General features: G+C 65.4%; 1 protein-coding gene across 2 annotated transcripts; it reads left to right on the forward strand.

Moving 5' to 3' along the window:
- Nucleotides 1-993: 993 nt before the first annotated feature.
- On the forward strand, nt 994-12,685 carry STAT3 (signal transducer and activator of transcription 3). Of its 2 annotated transcripts, none has more exons than XM_061477461.1 (24): nt 994-1,078; nt 5,968-6,114; nt 6,601-6,745; nt 6,858-6,956; nt 7,367-7,462; nt 7,547-7,628; nt 7,983-8,077; nt 8,249-8,400; nt 8,776-8,934; nt 9,040-9,132; nt 9,242-9,301; nt 9,512-9,541; nt 9,650-9,743; nt 9,827-9,874; nt 10,001-10,084; nt 10,180-10,278; nt 10,363-10,498; nt 10,696-10,748; nt 10,840-10,934; nt 11,195-11,334; nt 11,677-11,892; nt 12,004-12,046; nt 12,352-12,464; nt 12,566-12,685. In XM_061477461.1, exons 2-24 carry the CDS (start codon nt 5,987-5,989, stop codon nt 12,619-12,621), a joined length of 2,316 nt encoding a protein of 771 aa, XP_061333445.1. In that variant the 5' UTR covers nt 994-1,078; nt 5,968-5,986; the 3' UTR covers nt 12,622-12,685. The 2 variants fall into 2 exon arrangements, with proteins under 2 accessions (XP_061333445.1, XP_061333444.1); XM_061477460.1 differs by having other exon boundaries at nt 997-1,078; nt 11,677-11,889.
- Nucleotides 12,686-19,606: the final 6,921 nt, after the last annotated feature.

Here is a 19,606-nt window from a genome sequence, read left to right on the forward strand (position 1 = left end):
ACACCGGCCAGCCCCGGACCTTGAGCTCCCTCTTCCCCCGGGGGTCCCGGCACGGCCCAGGCTCCCGCCACCTCCTCGCTTCTCTCCCGCTTTCTGCAGCTTCACCTCGCACAAGGCAGCGCCAGCTCAGACCCGGCCCTGCGGGAGCGGCAGCGCCCGGGGAGGCCGATCCCGGCGAGGGGTGCGGGATGGCCCCGGTCGTGCCCGTTCCCGTCTGCTCGCCGGGCTCGACGCTTCCCGGGAGCGCCGTCGCTTCCCTCCCCTCGGAGCCAGCGTAACCCAATAGGTAAACCCGCTTGTCCCCTGAGCGTCCCGCTTATCGTCCACCGCACCCGGCCTGGCCCCGGTAAAGCCGCCCCAGGGCAGCGCGGCCGCAGCCGCTGTTCCCGAGCAGGTGGCGGTGGCGGGCAGCCCCCGGTCCCCGAGCACCGGCTGTGCCCACGGGGCGGCAGTTCCGCCCCCCCCCCTCCCGTCCCGGGCCGTTTCCTCGCAGGTTCCCCCCCTTCCCCGGGCCGGGCGGGCGCGGCCGGACGAGCCCCAACGCTCCCGCGGCTGCGTCCCGGCGAGAGCGCGACAAATAAAGTCTCTTTTCTAAACCACCCGCGTGCGGCCTCTCCGAGCACCGGCACCGGACGGAACCGGGACCGCGCCGTCGGGACTCGGCGCTGCCCCTTTAAGAGGCGGTGGCGGTGACGTCACGGCGCTGCCCGGAACTCAGCTGGGTTTCCCGCACGGCCGTTCCCGGCAGCCGCTGCCCCCCCCGCCGCGCCGCCCCGCACCGCCCCCTCCCCAGCGCCGCCCTGCGGCGGGAGGCGGGGCCGTCCGGGAACAGCCGTCACGGGGCAGTCCCCCGCGCCGCCGAGAGCCGTGACGTACGCCCCGGCGGCCGCGCTGATTGGCCGTCAGGGCCCTTCCCTCGCAGGGACGTGGGAGCGCCGCGCCGCCATTGGCTGCGTCAGGAGGGACGTAGCGGGGCGGGGCCGGGCCGCGCGGCTGCAGGTCCTCGTCACTCGGGCAGGGTCCGGACGCGATCGCCGCCGGCACCGGGAGCCGCTGCCCCGCCCCTCCGGGACCGCCGGTGAGCGGGGGGGGGTCCGGGGTCCGGGGCCCGGGGGGGGGGGGGGGGGCGGGGCCGGGGCTGAGCCGGTAACGGACGGAGCGGGCCGGGGCGGGGCGCGGTGCTGCCCCCGGTCCCTGTGCTCGCCGGTTCGCTTTGGATTCCCGACGGCGGGGCTGAGCCGGGGCCGCCGTGCACCGGCAGCAGGTGGGGGCAGCACGGGTCGTGGTCAGGGCAGGGATGTGCGCAGTCCTGCCGCGGTAACGGGGATTCTTTCCTGCCCCAGGCCCTTGGTTCCTCCCGCCCCCGGTGCGGAGCGGGGTCTGTTCCCGCACAGACCCTGTTTGTGGGGGGGTGGGATCAGAGCATCCGGACCAGCGGAGCTGCGGCCCGGTGCCAGTGTCCGTGGTGGGTGCTCACACACCCCTGCGGCCCGGCTGGGGTTTAAAGCTGGGCTGGAGCAGGGCTTGGGGCAGGTCCTGGTGCCGCCTGTGAAACGGTGAGGGATCATTTCATCAGCGTGAGCGGGACTGACACCAGAGGAGGGTCCCGCAGCAGGGCTGGAAGAACCTGGCTGACGTCTCTGGTGGAGCTTTAACCCCTTGCTCAGCGGTGCTTTGGCCGGGTGAGCGTCCCGCAGGGGTGATGCAGCGCCCGAGGAGCAGGCACGGAGCAAGGTGAACATGGCCCACGGGTGGTGGAGCTGCCCAAGGGCTCTGCCGGCCGCTGCCCTGGGCTGCGCATGGCTCTGTGTGTGCACACCCCTGCTGCCTCTGCCCGTGTGTTTGGGGCAGAGCAGCCAGCCCCACTTCCACCCTGGAGGTGCTCCCTGGCCCTGTCCACGGCAGTGGAGCCTCTGCTGCTGCTGCCACAGTGACAAGGGGCAGGAGGGGTGCGTGCTGGGGCAGTGGGAGCTGGGATGGAGCGCGGAGGAGCAACTGTAGCTCCTCAGCCCCCTCGGATGCTGGAGCCCCCCTGCCTGTGGGACAGCCGCAGGGGGGATATGGGCAGGATGCTGTCTGGACACCAGGTCTTGGCTTCCGGAGGGGCTCGGGTGGCTGGGGAGCTCTGCCCCACGCTGTCACCTCCTCTCCTTTGCAAATCCCTCCAAATCCCGGCGTCGCTGCTCGGTTTTCCCACTTCTGGGGCTGGCTTTGAAACGGCTCCCGAGGAGCCGGAGCCAGGTCCTCCCCGAGCAGCCCGTGTGAAGCTCTTGCATTGCCCGGAGCCCTTCCCCGCTTTGGTGGAGCGCAGTTTTTCATCCGGCTGCGGGTGCGTGTGTGGGAGCCGGGCAGGAAGGCGCCCGGTGTCACTGCAGCCGCTTGGATCTGAGTGAGGCCGTGATGCTCCCACTGCTGATAACTGAACGTGACCTGGGCGCTGCTGGGGGTAACGGAGCTGGGGACACTGCACAGCTTGGGCCCGTTGTGCCCTGCCCTTGGCAGGGAGCTAAAGATGAACTCGAGCTCTTGAGCTACTTTTAGCAGCTTTGCTCGGGGCTCTGGAGCTTGCATCGTGCTGCGCAGGGCCCTGGCTGTGTTGGGTGCTGCCTGGCTCTGCTCCAGAGGCTCACCACGGAGTCCAGCACCATCAGAAAGGTTCCACCCTCAACTCTTCCAACTCAGTCAAAGCTTCCCCACAATGGGGCTACGGGGTAGAGGCTCCTGTGCAGGGCATCGGGGCTGATTAGATCCCAGGTTCCCTCATGCTGGTGCCTGCATCAGTAAGAGCATCACAGGGACCCTTTCCCCCCGTTTGATGGGTGCTTCGGGCTGCCCGGCTGCCTTCTGTTGATGCTGGAGGCGCCGGAGCTCGGTGCTGTGCTCCAGGAGGCAACATCTCCTCTCAGCCCAGCTCTTGGCTGCTTCCTGCTCCCAGCTGGTGCTGCCTCCCCTCATCCCCCAGGGCCGCTGCTGCCACGCTGGCCTGAGCCTGTGCTCGGGCCGAGCCCCTCAGGAGGCTCTTCCCACCTGCGGTGCAGTGCATCGGCATGGCCAGGGCAGGCTCTGCTCGAGCTCGGCGTGAGCTGCTGCTGCTGAGGCATCCCTCGAGCTGGGACCGGGATGCAGCGGAGCCCCTGCCCCGGGCGGCTGCTCCCGGGGGCACCGGGGCCATGCTCTGCAGCGCTTCCTTTGCCTCCCGGGTGTTGTGGCTGGGAGCAGCTCCTATCCCCACACCCTGGGTCTGTCTCCAGGGCTCGGTGCACGGGGCCGGGGTCTGGCAGGGCACCAGCTTCCTGCGGGTGCGGAGCATGCGCTGAGCGGGGCCGCAGCGGCTCCTCCTGCGCTATTTGTGGCACTGAGAAGGGGCCGATTCCTGTCCAAATGCCACGTGGCAGCACGGGGGGCTCCCTCCTGGCCCGGGGGGGGGCTCCCGTTACTGCCCTGAAGTACCCGGGTTGTGGCTTGCTTGTGGGGGATCTGCACGGATCAAGGGTGCAGTGAGGTGGCTGCTGCAGCCCGGAGGGGCAAAGTTCATCCGTGAGCTGCTCCAGGAAGTTGGCTCCACCTGATGGGGATCCGGTGGCTCCACTTGGTGGGGATCCGGGGGCTCCGCTTGGTGGGGATCCGGTGGCTCCACTTGGTGGGGATCCGGGGGCTCCGCTTGGTGGGGATCCGGGGGCTCCACCTGATGGGGATCCGGTGGCTCCACTTGGTGGGGATCCGGGGCCTCCGCTTGGTGGGGATCCGGTGGCTCCGCTTGATGGGGATCCGGGGGCTCCGCTTGGTGGGGATCCGGCGGCTCCGCTTGATGGGGATCCGGGGGCTCCGCTTGGTGGGGATCCGGGGGCTCCGCTTGGTGGGGATCCGGTGGCTCCGCTTGGTGGGGATCCGGGGGCTCCGCTTGGTGGGGATCCGGGGGCTCCGCTTGGTGGGGATCCGGGGGCTCCGCTTGGTGGGGATCTGGGGGCTCCGCTTGGTGGGGATCCGGGGGCTCCGCTTGGTGGGGATCCGGCGGCTCCGCTTGATGGGGATCCGGGGGCTCCGCTTGGTGGGGATCCGGGGGCTCCGCTTGGTGGGGATCCAGGGGCTCCGCTTGGTGGGGATCCGGGGGCTCCGCTTGGTGGGGATCCGGGGGCTCCGCTTGGTGGGGATCAGGGGGCTCCGCTTGGTGGGGATCCGGGGGCTCCGCTTGGTGGGGATCCGGGGGCTCCGCTTGGTGGGGATCCGGCGGCTCCGCTTGATGGGGATCCAGGGGCTCCGCTTGGTGGGGATCCAGGGGCTCCGCTTGGTGGGGATCCGGGGGCTCCGCTTGGTGGGGATCCGGGGGCTCCGCTTGGTGGGGATCCGGCGGCTCCGCTTGATGGAGATCCAGCAGCTCCACTGGATGGGGATCCAGCGGCTGCACTTGGTGGGGATCCGGTGGTTCCGGTCCTTGGCTTGGGGCCGCAGCAGCTGCTGCTGTTTGCAGTGGCGCGGGGCTGCTGTGCTGCAATAGGGAGTGAGGGGGCTGCGCTCACCGGCCGGGCAGGGCACTCTGGTGACTCCTTGGTTTTCAGCCCTTGCCCTCTGCAAGCGTTTACTGGGTTTTCCCCCCAGAAGCACCATAAGGTTCACACTGTGCCAGGAGCCCCAGGACCGTATTGGAAGCTCCCCACATGCTGCTCCCAGTGCTGCTGCACCGGTTCAAATGGCCAGCAAAGAGCTGAGCCCACAGCAGGATGGGGACTTTGATGTGATGCAGAGAGCCCTGAGCTGAGGCCCTGTCGCATCAAGCCAGGTCTTGCCCTGAGGCCGAAGGAGCCTCTCTTGTTTATGGGGTCTTGCACGGGCCAGCGTCCCTCCTCCCTTTCATGTATTGCTCCACAGAGAACAGGCTTGGCTCCCGTGGTCCTCTCTGAGGATTGCACCAGGGCTCTGCTGTCCAAGGTTGATGTCCTGTGGACGTTGCTCCTGTCTTTGTGGCTGTGAAGGTCTAAACCCCCCCCGTAACCCCATGTCAGGTGCCAGTGTCTGCCTTGTCCCTGTGCCTCGGGATGTTCCCTCCCTGCACAAAAAGCATCCAGGGATGCTCCAGAAGAGCACCTGGAGCGCGCTGGTGCCAGTGTCAAGTGTGACCCCCTCCGTGCTCCCTCCTCACTGGCAGCTCTGCCGGCCGGGCCCTGCTCCCTGCCTCCCATCCCATCCCCACACCTTCACCCGCTCTTTGCCTTCCCCCCGGCTCCTCGGGGGGGGCAACCGGCTTCCTGCAGGGAGGTTCCCTTGGCTGCCCCTCGCTTGCTTCCATCCCTTCGCAAGTCGCTGCCGCGAAGATCGCTCCTTCCTCCTTTCTGCTGCTTCCTGGCAGTCTCCGCCTTCCCCTTCCTGTCAGCTCTGCAGCTCCTTCCCTGCCTCCCGAGCCCAGCGGCGCTTGTGCTGCCCCCCTGGAGATGCTGGCACCGCATTAAAGCCTGGTACCTGTCACTGGTGACCCCTAAGACTCCTCCTTCCCCCCCGGTAAGGAGGTAGGGACCCGTAGGGGACAGCTTTGCCCCCGCAGGCACTTGGGAATTGGGCTGTCCTGCGCTGCCAGGGCTGGGGGTGAAGAGGGTTTTCCCATCGCAGCCACATCCGCTCCTTCCTGCCCTCCCCGAGGTGTGGGTGCCGTTACTGCCGCTCCGGGGGTGCAGTTCCAGGCTGTGGTTCCACCTTCCCGTGATGCGGCTCGGATCCCAGCCCGGAGGCACAAACCGGGGCTGGTCGCAGGGCTGCTGGCTCCGGATCCAGCTCCTGGATGTGGGGTGGGCTCCGCAGGGACCCCGGCCTTGGGGGGCTCTGGGGGACCCGGAGCTGCTCCAGCCCCATGGCACTGCCCGTGTCAGCCCTCCCGGTGTCCTGGCTGTCTCCGGTGCTGCCCCACCAGCAGCCGTGGCCGTGGCTGGGTCTGAACCCGTGGCAGGAAGGATCCTCTGAGTGTGCCCATGCCAGCAGGTCTCCGGAGCTGGCCAGGATGGCACAATGGAACCAGCTGCAGCAGCTCGACACGCGCTACCTGGAGCAGCTCCACCAGCTCTACAGCGACAGCTTTCCCATGGAGCTCCGGCAGTTCCTGGCCCCGTGGATTGAGAGCCAGGACTGGTAAGGGCTTGTGAAACACCGAGGTGGGGACTTTGCTCGGGACACCCGGCCTGGGTGCAGGAGGCAGCAATTAAAGAGGGAGGTAAAGGGGAGCAGGAGTCGGTGTGCGTGGTGCAGACCCCAGGTCAGGGGAAGGGGGAGCTCCAAAGCAGAGCTGTCCCCATCCAGGCCTGGCTGACATTGACCCCTGCTGTAAATGAGCTTGATGCAGAGCACCGGTGCCTGGATCCCATCCAGAGAGCGCGCGGGGCTGCTGAGGTGCTCGGGTGCTGTCTCCCTGGCTTAAGGCCACACTTTAAACCCGAGCCCAAACCCTCCTGATGGCCTTGCCCATAGGCACAGCCCGAGGGCTCGGTTCGTTGACACGAAGCAGGTCAGGCCTGCTCACCCCGTGCAGGTTAGGAGGGTGGCTGGGGGTTAAACTGCACCGGAGCTGCCTGCCCCTTGCCCTGTGCCGGCACCCAGGGCTCTGCCCTCCCTGCGCAGGGCGTACGCTGCCAGCAAGGAGTCCCATGCCACGCTGGTGTTCCACAACCTGCTGGGGGAGATCGACCAGCAGTACAGCCGCTTCCTGCAGGAGTCCAACGTCCTCTACCAGCACAACCTGCGGCGCATCAAGCAGTTCCTGCAGGTCAGATGCGGCGGCTTTCATGCCCCGCGGCCGTAAAGGATGCGGGGATCCCGGGGGGTTAGGCTGTGCCTTTGTGCCCGCTCACCTGGGGGCTCTTTGACACCTCTTACAGAGCAGGTACCTGGAGAAGCCCATGGAGATCGCCCGCATCGTGGCTCGCTGCCTCTGGGAAGAGTCCCGGCTCCTGCAGACCGCGGCCACCGCAGCCCAGGTCAGTGCCTTGGGTGGGTGTCCTGCAGCCTCCACCCCGGCCCGGCCCGGGTGGGACTCGGTGCTGCAGCTGCAGCTCCCCGTGTGCTCCCTTCAGTAACAAAGCTGCTTTGTGCTGAGGGCTGGTTTGGCTGCTGGGGTGGGGGGGGGTGATGACTTCTGCTCTCCAGACAGCAGCTGCTTCCCTGCAGGATGCAGCCTGGGTGGCTCTTTGCTTTGTGCATCCATCCCTCCTCTCACCCCGTGCTTGGGTGCGCTTCGCTGGGCAGCCCTGGAGCTGGTGCTGCAAGGGAGGAGCTGCACTGGGTTTTGTTATTGAGGGGGATGAAGCCCCCTCCTGCAGCACCTCTGGGCGCAGGCTGGGAGGGGAGCCATGGCGCTGTTCTCATGCCCTCCTTGTCCCCTCCGCAGCAAGGGGGACAGGCCACGCATCCCACAGCAGCTGTAGTGACAGAAAAGCAGCAGATGCTGGAGCAGCATCTGCAGGATGTGAGGAAGAGGGTGCAGGTACGTGTGCTGCCTCAGCGCCTTCTCCTTTCCCCACCGCAGTGATTTAGTACTTTGAATAAATCCCCATCTCTTGCCTTGCAGGATCTGGAGCAGAAGATGAAAGTGGTGGAGAATCTCCAGGATGACTTTGATTTTAACTACAAGACTTTGAAAAGCCAAGGAGGTAATGGAAGCTCATTAGCACCTGGTGAACCAAAGTGTGTTCCTGCACGGAAACATGCCCGAGGGCATGTTCCAGCCCTCCCAGTGCCTCCTCCCTGAGTCAGAAGGGTGGCTTAGGCTCAGGGCATTTGCATGGCAATTGGAGAAACCTCCTTTGTTTCTGCCACTGACTCTGCCTGCGGGGGAGCTGAGCCAGAGCTCTGCCTGGGAGCAAAGGAATGCCTTGTGGAGGTGATAGGGCTCAACTAGTGAAGGCTTTCTAAGCTGCCTGCTCCTTCGAGGTTGAAGCGGTTGCTTTGTGTGATGTTGGGTGGGTTGGGGCAGTGGCTGAGGTCTTCCCCCCCCCCCCGCACAGACATGCAGGATCTGAATGGAAACAACCAGTCCGTGACCCGGCAGAAGATGCAGCAGCTGGAGCAGATGCTGACGGCGCTGGACCAGATGCGAAGGGTACGTGGTGGAGGAGCTGGTCTGGGGATGCCCTTTTCCACGAGGCTGATTTTGGTGTCCCTGCATGGCCAGAGCTGAGAGCAGCCTGGGACCGCAGGCCCGTGTGCCCCTGCCTGTCTGTGGATGTGGAACTCGGAGGGCTGGTGGTAGTTCTGCTTTGTGCCTCACCAGGGCATTGTGAGCGAGCTGGCTGGGCTGCTCTCGGCCATGGAGTACGTGCAGAAGATGCTGGCAGATGAGGAGCTGGCAGACTGGAAGAGACGGCAGCAGATCGCCTGCATCGGTGGCCCCCCCAACATCTGCTTAGACCGGCTGGAGAACTGGTGAGAGCTGCCTGGGGCTGCAGCAGGCCCTAGAGAGGAGCCCTTCCAAGCCCTGCAGTGCCCATCAGCTCCTGCCTCTGGAAACAGCCTTGCTGTTGGGGGGGCTTTTGGGAGATGTAACCCGTTAGTCAGGCTGCTCCCCAGCAGTGGGCATTGGAATGGTTAGCCCCAGGCCTGGGAAGGGGGAGGGTTAAGGCTGCTGTGAGAGCTTCCAGGTGCATCTCTGCAGAACCTGGGGGTTCCTTCTGTAATGTGTGCCCCAGGCTGGGAGCCACAGGCACGTTCTGTTCTCCGCTGGTCCTGTCTCGCACAAGCAAGGGCAGAGGGGGGGGGCTCTGCAGCCAGAGCTGACGCTGGTTCCTCCTGCTCCCCTAGGATAACCTCTCTTGCCGAATCACAGCTCCAGACCCGGCAGCAGATCAAGAAGTTGGAAGAGCTGCAGCAGAAAGTGTCCTACAAGGGTGACCCCATCGTCCAGCACCGGCCCATGCTGGAGGAGCGCATCGTGGACCTGTTCCGGAACCTGATGAAAAGGTGCTCATGGGCAGGCCCTGGTCACAGGCATGGGCTGGAGGCAGGGGGTAGCTCCCTGGATCAGGCCTGAGGTGTGAGCGTGGTTCTGATGGCTCTCCCCTGCAGCGCTTTCGTCGTGGAGAGGCAGCCCTGCATGCCCATGCACCCCGACCGGCCCCTGGTCATCAAAACCGGGGTGCAGTTCACCACCAAAGTCAGGTGGGTCAGTGCAGGGAGGGCTGCCCTGAAGGGTGCTGCTGCTGGGGCCACACAGCAGCTCTGGAGTGGTGCAGGATGCTCACGCTCTGCATCTGCTGCCCCTGTGCAGGTTGTTGGTGAAGTTCCCAGAGCTGAACTATCAGCTGAAAATCAAAGTCTGCATCGACAAGTGAGTCCCTTGCTCTGATCCTGCTGGTGCTGGGGGCAGGGGGGTGTTACAGTGTCCCTCGGGGTGGTGCTGGGTGCTGCGGGTTCATTGCCACGGTGGGGGACAGCTTGTGGGGCTCCACGCAGTGATGCAGCAGCCTCACGCACCGGCTCGTCTGCATCAGCGTGGGAAGGCCATGGCCATGACCGGCGTCTCTCTCCCCTTCCCTAGGGACTCGGGGGACGTTGCAGCACTCCGGGGGTAAGTGCAGCGGTTTGGGGGTGCTCCTGGCTTCCTTTGGCCAAGCTCCCGCTGGCGCATCCCCCTCTGGAAGCGCCGTCAGCCCCGCTCTGTCCTTCCTCTCTTGAGGTCCCGCAAGTTTAACATCCTGGGCACAAACACCAAGGTCATGAACATGGAGGAGTCCAACAACGGCAGCCTCTCGGCTGAGTTCAAGCACCTGGTAGGTACCCCCGGCCCTTGGGCCGCTCCTGCCCCAGCCGTGCACCCCCACGGTGTCACCCAGCCTGTCCCCTCTGCCCACAGACCCTGCGGGAGCAGCGCTGCGGTAACGGAGGCCGAGCCAACTGCGATGTGAGTGCTGGTGGCTTGGCTGGGAGAGCTCTTTACCAGCAGCCGAGCCCCTTCCACCCAGACCCGAGCTGCTGGCGGGGCCTCATGGCCAAGCTCCTGCGTGCTCATTGTGTCCTTCCACCCCAGGCCTCGCTCATAGTCACGGAGGAGCTGCACCTCATCACCTTCGAGACGGAGGTGTATCACCAGGGGCTCAAGATCGACCTGGAGGTGAGCTGGGGGGTTCCTACCTGCGCTGCCATGGGCCTGGGTGCGGGGGAGCCCTGGGAGATGGCCCAGCCTGTGGTCACATCCTGTCTTTTCAGACCCACTCGCTGCCTGTGGTGGTCATCTCCAACATCTGCCAGATGCCAAATGCCTGGGCCTCCATCCTGTGGTACAACATGCTCACCAACAACCCCAAGGTAGGAGCTGGGACGTGGCTGGAGCAGAGCCCAGCCCTGCTCCTGCCCCATGTCCTGCTCAGGGCTGTGTTTCCCCTTGTGCAGAACGTGAACTTCTTCACCAAGCCCCCCATCGGGACGTGGGACCAGGTGGCAGAGGTGCTGAGCTGGCAGTTCTCCTCCACCACCAAGCGTGGCCTCAGCATCGAGCAGCTGACGACACTGGCAGAGAAGCTCCTAGGTAACCTGGGGTGTGTGTGTGTGTCCCTGCAGGGCTCATGGCTCAGTGCAGCAGCAGGGCTGCCTGCTTGGGAGGGGAGCTGTAGTTTCAGTTCCTGGTTCTCTGCCAAACAACACGAACCTGGGGCTGCTCCCTGGAGCTCCTGGCTTCGGAAGAGCAGCTCTTCCCTAAACGTTGATGCTCGTGTTCTCTGCCAGGCCCGGGTGTGAATTACTCCGGCTGTCAGATCACCTGGGCCAAGTTCTGCAAGGTACAACCTCCTCCTCCTCCCTTCTGCTGAGCACCTTCCCGTGGCTCTGCCCTTCCTGCAAGGCTCACAGCCTCTCTGCCCTCCTCCTCAGGAGAACATGGCTGGCAAAGGCTTCTCTTTCTGGGTCTGGCTGGACAACATCATTGACTTGGTGAAGAAGTACATCCTGGCGCTGTGGAATGAAGGGTGAGCATTGGGCCAGAGGTCCTTGCTTGGTCCTTGCTTGGTCCTTGCTTGGTCCTTGCTTGGTCCTTGCTTGGTCCTTGGTCCCACTGTGCTGATGGAGTGGGAAGCGTTTTCTCTCCATTGGCTGGTTCAGAGCAGAACCCCCTTGGGGATCCCTGCACTGGGGTGGCCCTGGTGGTGGCCAGGCCAGGTCCTGCCTGGCTCACACCCTGCAATAGCTGCCCTGGTATCCTGACCTCTCCCTGCTTCCTGCTGCCCAGGTACATCATGGGCTTCATCAGCAAGGAGCGGGAGCGAGCGATCCTGAGCACCAAGCCCCCGGGCACCTTCCTGCTGCGGTTCAGCGAGAGCAGCAAGGAGGGTGGCATCACCTTCACGTGGGTGGAGAAGGACATCAGCGGTGCGTGGCTCCCCCCTCGCTGCCCTGGGTGCCTTCCTGGCTTTGAAAGGGGCTTGGACCCTCCTCATATTCCATCTGTTCTTTGCCCTAACAAGCACCCTGCCTATGTGTTAGCTCTCTGAGCCCGGGTGCCCTTTGCTGGGTGTCCTGCCCACGGGCCACCCGTGTTGGTGCAGCTTTCCATGGCACTGAAAGCACTTGCCAGGTCCCTGTCCTGCCCCGCTCTGCTGGGTGCGTTGTGACGCTGAGCATGGCCCCAGGCTGCTCCCATCCCCGCTGCTGCTCCTGGGGTGTTTGGGGAACGCGGGTGTTTTGCCCCGTGTCAAAAGCCTCCTTGTACAGGGAAGACCCAGATCCAGTCTGTGGAGCCTTACACCAAGCAGCAGCTGAACAACATGTCCTTCGCGGAGATCATCATGGGCTACAAGATCATGGATGCCACCAACATCCTGGTGTCCCCCCTGGTGTACCTGTACCCAGACATCCCCAAGGAGGAGGCCTTTGGGAAGTACTGCCGCTCCGAGAGCCAGGAGCACTCTGAAGCCACTGACTCAGGTAGTTGTTGGCTTTCTGTGCTGCCCGGTGCCACCGGTGGGTGCTGGAGCCCGGCGGGCACAGCCGCGGTGGGTTCCTCCTTGGGTGCCTGCTGACCAGGCTGCTCCTGCGCAGGTGCTGCTCCCTACCTGAAGACCAAGTTCATCTGTGTCACCCCGTGAGTGCTCCTGGGGTTGCCTGTGAGGGCTGGGGGGTGTTTGTGTGCTCAGCCTTGCTTTGGGGGTGGTGGGGGGGGGGATATGGGTGCTGTCTGGGTGCTGTCTGGGTGCCGCTGGGCTCCTCTCTGCCCATGCCCCAGCCCGACCTTCCCCTCCCGGGGCCCCTTTCCTGTGTGGAGCTCTCAGGAGCGGCTGAGCCGTGCCCTGGGGCCCGTCGGGGGGCGGGGGGGCAGTGGGGGTGTCGGAGGGCTCCATCCAGGCGCTGAGGCCGGGGCTGTCTCTGCTCTCCGCCGGCCTCGCGCAGCACCTCCTTCAGCAACACCATCGACCTGCCCATGTCCCCCCGCACCCTGGACACGCTCATGCAGTTCGGCAGCACCAGCGAGGGAGCGGAGGCCAACACCGGGGGGCAGTTCGGTGAGTCCGGTGGGGTGCGGTGCCCGAGCCATGGGGCTGGGGGGGATGGAGTGGGGGGCACACACGGGCCCCATAACCTCCGGCTGCGTCTCTCCCCCCAGAGTCGCTGACCTTCGACATGGAGCTCACCCCCGAATGTGCCTCCTCGCCCATGTGAGCCGCTCGCCAGCGCCTGCGGGACCCCCGGGATGCGGCTCCCGTCCCCACAGAGCCCCCCTTTCCCCCCCTCCCACCCCGCTCTCGCTCGGGGCCGTTCTGCAGGAGGAGCTGGGGCCAGGACCTCACCACGGAGCCCCGGTGTGACCCGAGTGCTCCCGGGGCAGCCCCACTGCCTCCATGGGGGACGGATGAACCTTTTCTATTTCCTTCCCTGCCCCTTTTTTACTCTCGGTTTGCTCATTCAAGTGCCTCTTCCCCTCCGCCCGCAGCCGCCCTTTGTACACACGCTTCTGCAGCCCCGGCCCCGCTCCCTGCTGCTGGAAGCTGCTCCCCTGCCTGCCCGAGGCCGGCAGCCCATGGACACTGCGGGAGCCTGGGTTTGCCCCTGCCCGGGGCTCGGAGCTGCTCCTGCAGGTGATGCTGTGTGGGCTCAGCCTGGGCAGGGGGTTTCGGGGGCCTGTTCTTGCCCCCAGCTTCCTGCTGTGGGTGCAGAGCTCCGGCCGGGGCAGCCCCTAACGTGCAGTGCAGAGGCTGCCCTGGGGCAGGGCTGTGTCCTGAGCACCGCTGCATGCTCGTGAGCAAGCAGCATTCCCATCTTGGGTCTGTTCTGGGACCTGGCTGTGACCACAGGGGCTGCCCTGCTCACCGTGGGGCCAGGCTGGAGCGGGCACTGCCCTTGCTGCATGGAGGTAGCTCCGTTGGACCTGGGTGGAGGACAGGAGCTGGAGCCAGGGTGATGGCAATGGATGGCCGGGCTCTTCCCCTGGGGTATGGCTGCGGCTGTCGCCGGCAGTGGGGTTGCAGCTTGTGCCGGGTGCGCTGGAGGTTTGGCTGTCACTGATGAGGTAGGAGGGGAGGGGGCAAGAGCAGGATGGAGCTAGGGCGAGGACCCCCTCGGATGGAGCAGGCACAGGGGTGCAGCACAGGGCCCTTTTCCTTGCACAGGGGATGGAGGGGAAGGGGGGGAAGCCGCTGCCCCAAGTGGGGCTGTAGTTCCCAAAAAGGGGGGAGCCCATTTCCCAATGGGGAAAGCTGCCCCCCCCCCCCCCCCCAAGCACGCTATCAATGGGGCCGTGGGTACCAGCAGCGGTGATGGAGCTGCGGGATGGAGCCACCCCTTTGGCTGCGTGCGTGCGGGCAGGCTGCGGGCTCCGTGTGCCGGGGCAGCGATGCCATGGGCGCCGTGCCCGCGCGGTGCCTCCGGCAGCCCCGCTCCTCTCCTCTCCAAAGGGTTATTTCTGGTGTATTTGATGGCTGTACCCACCGGCTACAATAAAGGCTCTGAAGCTGGTGCTGGGCCCCGCGCCGGCAACCGGGGCCCCCGTCGGCCCTGACGTCAGCCTGCGGTTTGCTCCGGGGGCCACGGCTCGGTCCTTATCGGGGCTCGGCAGGGCCCTGCGAGGATGGGGGGCACTGGGGGGGATGGCACCTCCGCTTGCGTCAGGGAAACTCCAGTGCTGGGCTGGGAGGATGAGGCCGTGGTGGTGCCAGTGCCGTGGGGCTGCCCCATGGCACCAGGTGCTGGGGTGGGGGGGGGATACGTGCTGCTCCATCCCACCCGTGTCCTTTAACCGTGGTTGGGGCAGCAGGGCCTGGGCTCTGCAGGGCAAAGTGAGGATGTGCTGCCTGCGAGGCACCAGCATCGCCTGCAGAGCCTCCGTGGCCGGGTTTGGGGTCTGGTGACCCCAAGAGGGAGCTCATTGCTGTCAGCACAGGGTGTTTTCATGCAGGGCCTGCTCACCAAACCCCCCTGCACCCCTTCGGAACGTGGTTGAGGTGCTGGAGATGGTGCTGGAGCATCCTGCTGGGCCTTGAGCTCGATGCTGAGGCCATTCCCTGTGCCTGCTCTGGGAGCCAGCCCCACCAGGACCCCCCCCATTTCCTCCTTACCCCCAGCCAGGGCTCTGCACGGCGCTGGCAACCCCATTCCTGCGCCCGAGGCGGGCGCTGGGCTCACACGGATCATCCCCCCCCCCACCATTCCCATTCCTCACACGGGAACCTGACCCAGCCCAGCCCCAGGGACCCCTCTTCTCTTCCCCTCGGTGGTTCCCAGCTGCAGGATGTGCTGGAAAACCCCAGACCGAGGAATTTTCCTACCGCTATGCAAACCCTGGGGTTGCCGCAACCGTTTGGAGCCGGGAACGCGGCGTCCCGTCCCGCGCCGGGGCAGATAAGTGCTTTCTTATCTCCCTGCACCCACACACCCCGCCGCATCCCTGTCGGAACCTGCCCCGCTCGCTGGGTTTAGCCGGGGGGCCTGGCCCTTTGCTCATGGGGTTAATTTGATGCTCCCTGATCTGATCTCGGGGCTTGCGCTCCCAAGGCTCCGCTCGGCATCAGGCTGGGTGAGTGCCGCGGCCTGATTTGCACTGGAGGAAGGTCCCTGTGCCAGGCTGGACCCTGCAGCGCCGCCGACCCCATCCCCTTCTGCTGCCCCTCGGGGTGCTGTGGGAATGGGGTTGGTTGCGGCTCCAAAAGGAGGTCACTGGGTGGGTTTGCTCCTTCCCCTGCACCGTGGCCCCCCTCCCCAGCGCAGCAGGGATGGTGTCTGAGCCAAGCGATGGATTAGGGGTCTCCGGATGCAGATAAGCCGCTTGGGATGCGGATGGGGATGGGGATGAATGGGGCAGCCACCTGCCAGGGATGTGGGCACCCGGAGCTGCTGCCCCTTGTGGGACCAAACCCCAGGGTCCTGCTGTCCCCTGGCTGGTGCAACACTGACCATTCCCTAGGGATGAACCCACAGGGATCAGAGCACGGCAGGACCCTGCCCTGGCTTCCACAGTGCCCCTGTGCCCAGGGCAGGCTGCAGCCGTGAGGCACTGCTCTGTACCTGCTGGTTTGCCAGGGCCCACGTGTGCTGCGGTCTCCTCCTCCATCCTTCCCCTGTGCGGTGTGTGTGGCTGTCAAGGGGGCATGGGGATGGTGGCTGCTCTGCCCTGAGCACCCAACGAAGCCTCCTCCTCGTCACTCCCTCGTCGAGGGTGGCTTCGGGCCGAGCTGCGGAGCAGGAGCCATGGGTGCCTCCAGCACTTGTAAAACAACAGTCAAATATTGCATCACTCGAGCAGAGCAGAGCCAAGCAAGGTCCCGGTGGCAGCACCGCTGCCAGCTGTGCCAGAGGTCAGACCCACAGCGCAGCGCGGTCCCCAAGCTGGGTCACCAGCCCCACCGGCAGCTGCCATGCCCGGGGGACACAACCTGCCCGTTCCCTGCTCATCCCATCCTGGAGCCGAGCGTGGCATCTGCCTGTGCCAACACCATTGCCCATCCAGGTTTCCTTGGTGCCTGTTAGCACCACACCGCTGTTAGTAGGGACGGGAGCCCCCTGCATCCCCCTGCATCCCTTCATCCAGGCACATCCACTCCACTGGAATCCCACCAGTGGGGGGGGGTTGCTGCCCCTCACTGTTGTCCCCAGAGGCAGGCCCCTGCTCCGAGCACAGGAGCCAGACCCATGGGATGTGCCCCACAGTGGTCCCTGCCTTGCCCCACTGGGCCTTCCCCTCCCAGCCGCCCGGTCACCATCGCTCCAGCTCAGCCGTGATGGGGGCAGCACCCAGCCCTGGCACACTGGGGGCTGTTCCCACTTTCAGGTTCCTGCTTTCACTCCCTTTCTGCTTCCTCCTCAGACCCAGCTGCTGACTCCTATTCCTGCCACCTGGCCCTACCTATGCTTGGCTGTGCCTGCCCGCATCCTGCATCCCGCACCCTGCATCCCGCATCCTGCACCCTACATCCCGCATCATGCATCCCGCATCCCGCACCCTGCATCCCGCATCCTGCACCCTACATCCCGCATCATGCATCCCGCATCCCACACCCTGCATCCCCCATCCTGCACCCTACATCCCACATCATGCATCCCGCATCCCACACCCTGCATCCCACATCCTGCACCCTACATCCCGCATCATGCATCCCGCATCCCACACCCTGCATCCCACATCCTGCACCCTACATCCCGCATCATGCATCCCGCATCCTGCACCCTACATCCCACATCATGCATCCCGCATCCCACACCCTGCATCCCGCATCCTGCACCCTACATCCCACATCATGCATCCTGCATCCCGTACCCTGCATCCCGCGTCCTGCACCCTACATCCCGCATCATGCATCCCGCATCCCACACCCTGCATCCCGCACCCTGCATCCCGCGCCGGAGCACAGGGACCCCATCTCTGCCTGCAGAGGCTTTGTTGGTGCTGGGGTGGCCGCTGCTGAACCGGGCTGACCCGAGCAGCGTGTTTATGGCAGGAGCCGGCTGGGACCGAGCGGTTACTGTGGCAACCCGGGCTCTGAGCCGGCGAGGGATGCGCGGCTGCATCATGCAGGGCGGGGGGACAAGTGCTGCCCCTTGAGCCCCCCCCATGACCCAGCCTGCCCCAGCCCCACAGTGGGTGCCAGGTGCCCGTGCCCCTGGTACTGGCTGGGCTGTGGGTGCTGGCAATGCCCCCCTGTCCCCCCAGGCTGGGGTGGGCTCTGGTTCCCATCGCAGCCCCACATTGGCTGTTGCTGCCCCGAGGTTTCCAGCAGGCAGAAACCTGGCTGTTTGTTTCTGAGCTGGATGAGGGATGGAGAGAACAAAGAGCCTTTGCCCATGCAATAGGGCCTGGTGGCTGCCGAGCCCAAGCGTTTGCTGGGGCTGTTCCCAAGCGTCTGGAACAGAGGTTTCCTGTGGAAATTCCCCCTTGGACAAAGTGCCATTTCCCAGGTTTTTGCTGGAGCAGATCCTCCCCTCCTGCTGCCATGAGGCATCGCGGTGACAAGCTTCCAAATGCGATGAGCTTCCCAGGTGCCCTCTGCTTTCCCCTGCCCATCAGCTTCGAGCCCTGTCTCCGTGCCGTCTGCCCTGGCCCTGCTCTGCCCTCAGCACCAAACTCCGTTGTCCCTGGGGTTTTCCATCTTCTCCCTCCCAGCAGGTCTGAGCCCCGGGATCATCCATCCAGGCCGGCTCCCCCATAGGATCTCCCTTTCCATCCCTTCTCTGCAGCAGAAATAGCCCAGCTGGCTCCAGGCCGATCCCTCTGCGTCATGCCTGGGTCCCAGGGGACGCTGGGGCCATCCTGACATGGGCAGGCCCTTCCCTGCATCCAGCGGCTTCGGCAGCACTGGGTGCATCCCTCTCTCCATGGAGGAGGATTTATGGCCAGGGAAATGGGACGTGCCATGCCCATGCACCAGGGCAGCACCTTCCTACGGGGCTGGAGCAGCCCCGTGGCTGCCTTGGGAAGCAGGACCACGAGGCAACAGCCTCAGCCCTGTGGCTGCCCCTGGTGCTCCGGTCTGCGAAGGGCAGGGAGTGAGCACTGCTGGAGGCTGTGGGGCCAGCACAGCCCTGGCGAAGCTTCGCCCTCGCTGCGTTTGAGACCGAGGGGGAAAACACGAAGCTGTGACTAATTTGGGGCCTCATCTGGCTTTCATCAGCAGGGCTGCATTGTCCCAGCACGGTTTTCTGGCCTCAGCACGGATCTGGGAGCGCGTGGGTCCCAAAGCAGGGATGGGTTGGGGTTGGGGTCCCTCGGACAGACCCCACTGACAAGGTTGAGGGGCCGGGCAGAGGCTGCGCCCTGCTGCAGCTTTGGCTGTGCCTGGGAACTGCGCATCCCGGGAGCGGCAGAGGGATGCGGAGCAGGCTCCCGTACAGGCTGTGCTCTGCGGAAGGGCGGGCAGCAGCCCTGGGACCTCTCCAGAGGCTGCCTAAGTAAATCCTTCCCCTCCTGAGGAACCATTCAGACCCTCGAGATGCCGCTCGGGGGCAGAGGCTGCTCGGCTGCGCGCTCCCGCTCCCAGCACACAGGCAGGTTTCTCGGAAAGCAATTAGGCTCCCGCTCGGCCCTGGGCACGCAGCATCCCTGCGCATCCTGCCCACCTCGGCTGAGGGGACAACGGGTTTGCCCCCAGCTCGGCCCGCACCCCGGGGACCATCCCAGGGGCCTTCCTGAGGACCAGCGCAAGAGAGGGGCTGCTGGCAATGGGCACTCAGCAGCGCCAGGGATGGGAGCGGGCTCTGGCGCTCTGCTGTCCTCAGCTGACTGGGAAGTCCATCTCTCCTGCCCTACCTGAGGTGCTGGTGCTGCCCGTTCACCCCCCCTGGACACTGATGTGCTGCCCCACGTGCACCAATGCAGCACTCCCCACTCTTTCTCCCATTACCAATCTTTTCCCCTTCCCTTTCAGAACGGGAATGAGAAGCGAGGGAAGGGGGAGAGGGAAGGGAGGATGCTCTGCGTCCATCATCCAGCCCTCCCAAGCGTGTGTGGCCGTGCAGGGCTCCAGGAGCACCACGTCCCTGGGACCCTGCGGATCCTGCTGTGCCCGGCCAGGACCCAACAGGCACAGACGTTGCGTGTGACCTTGATTTCCTCGGCTGGAGCAGCCGGAGCCTGGATGACTGTGCCGATGGGTTATGTGGGCCAGGGATTGTGAAAGCCGCTCTTCCACGTGATGCAACTCGCTGCAGCCAAGGCAGGGAGGGCAGGGAGTGCAGTCCTTGCACTGGTGTTCCCATTCCTTTCCTTTGTCTTAGTGGGAAAAGACCGTGCGGGAGATGCTGGCCCCATGTTGGGTGCCTGTCGCTGGCTCGCTGGGGTCCCAGATCCCATCCCCACGAGGCCTGGAGCGGCGCAGGGGCACTGGGAACAGCAGCCAGCACTCCGCTGGGAGTGGCTCCACAGGGATGTGTCAGCCCCATGTGCACGCGATGCCTCCCGAGCGCAGGAGCGCAGGCAGCAGAGCACCCGGTGGGAGCTGGGAGCACCAAGGGCTGGAGCCACTCATCCCCCGTGGGTCATCCCGGCTGCTCCGGCACAGCGAGCGCTGCCGGCAGATGTGAACCGAAAAGCACCGGTTTGTGGCTGGCATTTGCATGGGAGCAGGTGCCGGGGTGGTGCCTGCCCAGCTCACAGATCCTTATCTCATGGGCTGTGGAGCTGGGCAGACAGGGAGGAACTGGGCTGGAGAAGGGCGGTTTG

This window comes from Pezoporus flaviventris, unplaced genomic scaffold (genome assembly GCF_033815535.1).
Source record: "Pezoporus flaviventris isolate CSIRO_AGI_PZ_B2104156 unplaced genomic scaffold, CSIRO_AGI_Pfla_v1 ptg000107l, whole genome shotgun sequence".
Lineage (NCBI taxonomy): Eukaryota > Metazoa > Chordata > Aves > Psittaciformes > Psittacidae > Pezoporus > Pezoporus flaviventris.

What these genes read in the sequence shown, in the direction of transcription:
- STAT3 (XM_061477461.1), top strand. Translation starts at nt 5,987, where the DNA reads ATGGCACAATGGAACCAGCTGCAGCAGCTCGACACGCGCTACCTGGAG. An exon ending in GACTTTGAAAAGCCAAGGAG is followed by an intron (nt 7,629 to 7,982) that starts GTAATGGAAGCT and finishes CCCCCCGCACAG; the next exon opens with ACATGCAGGATCTGAATGGA. An exon ending in ACTGGCAGAGAAGCTCCTAG is followed by an intron (nt 10,499 to 10,695) that starts GTAACCTGGGGT and finishes GTTCTCTGCCAG; the next exon opens with GCCCGGGTGTGAATTACTCC.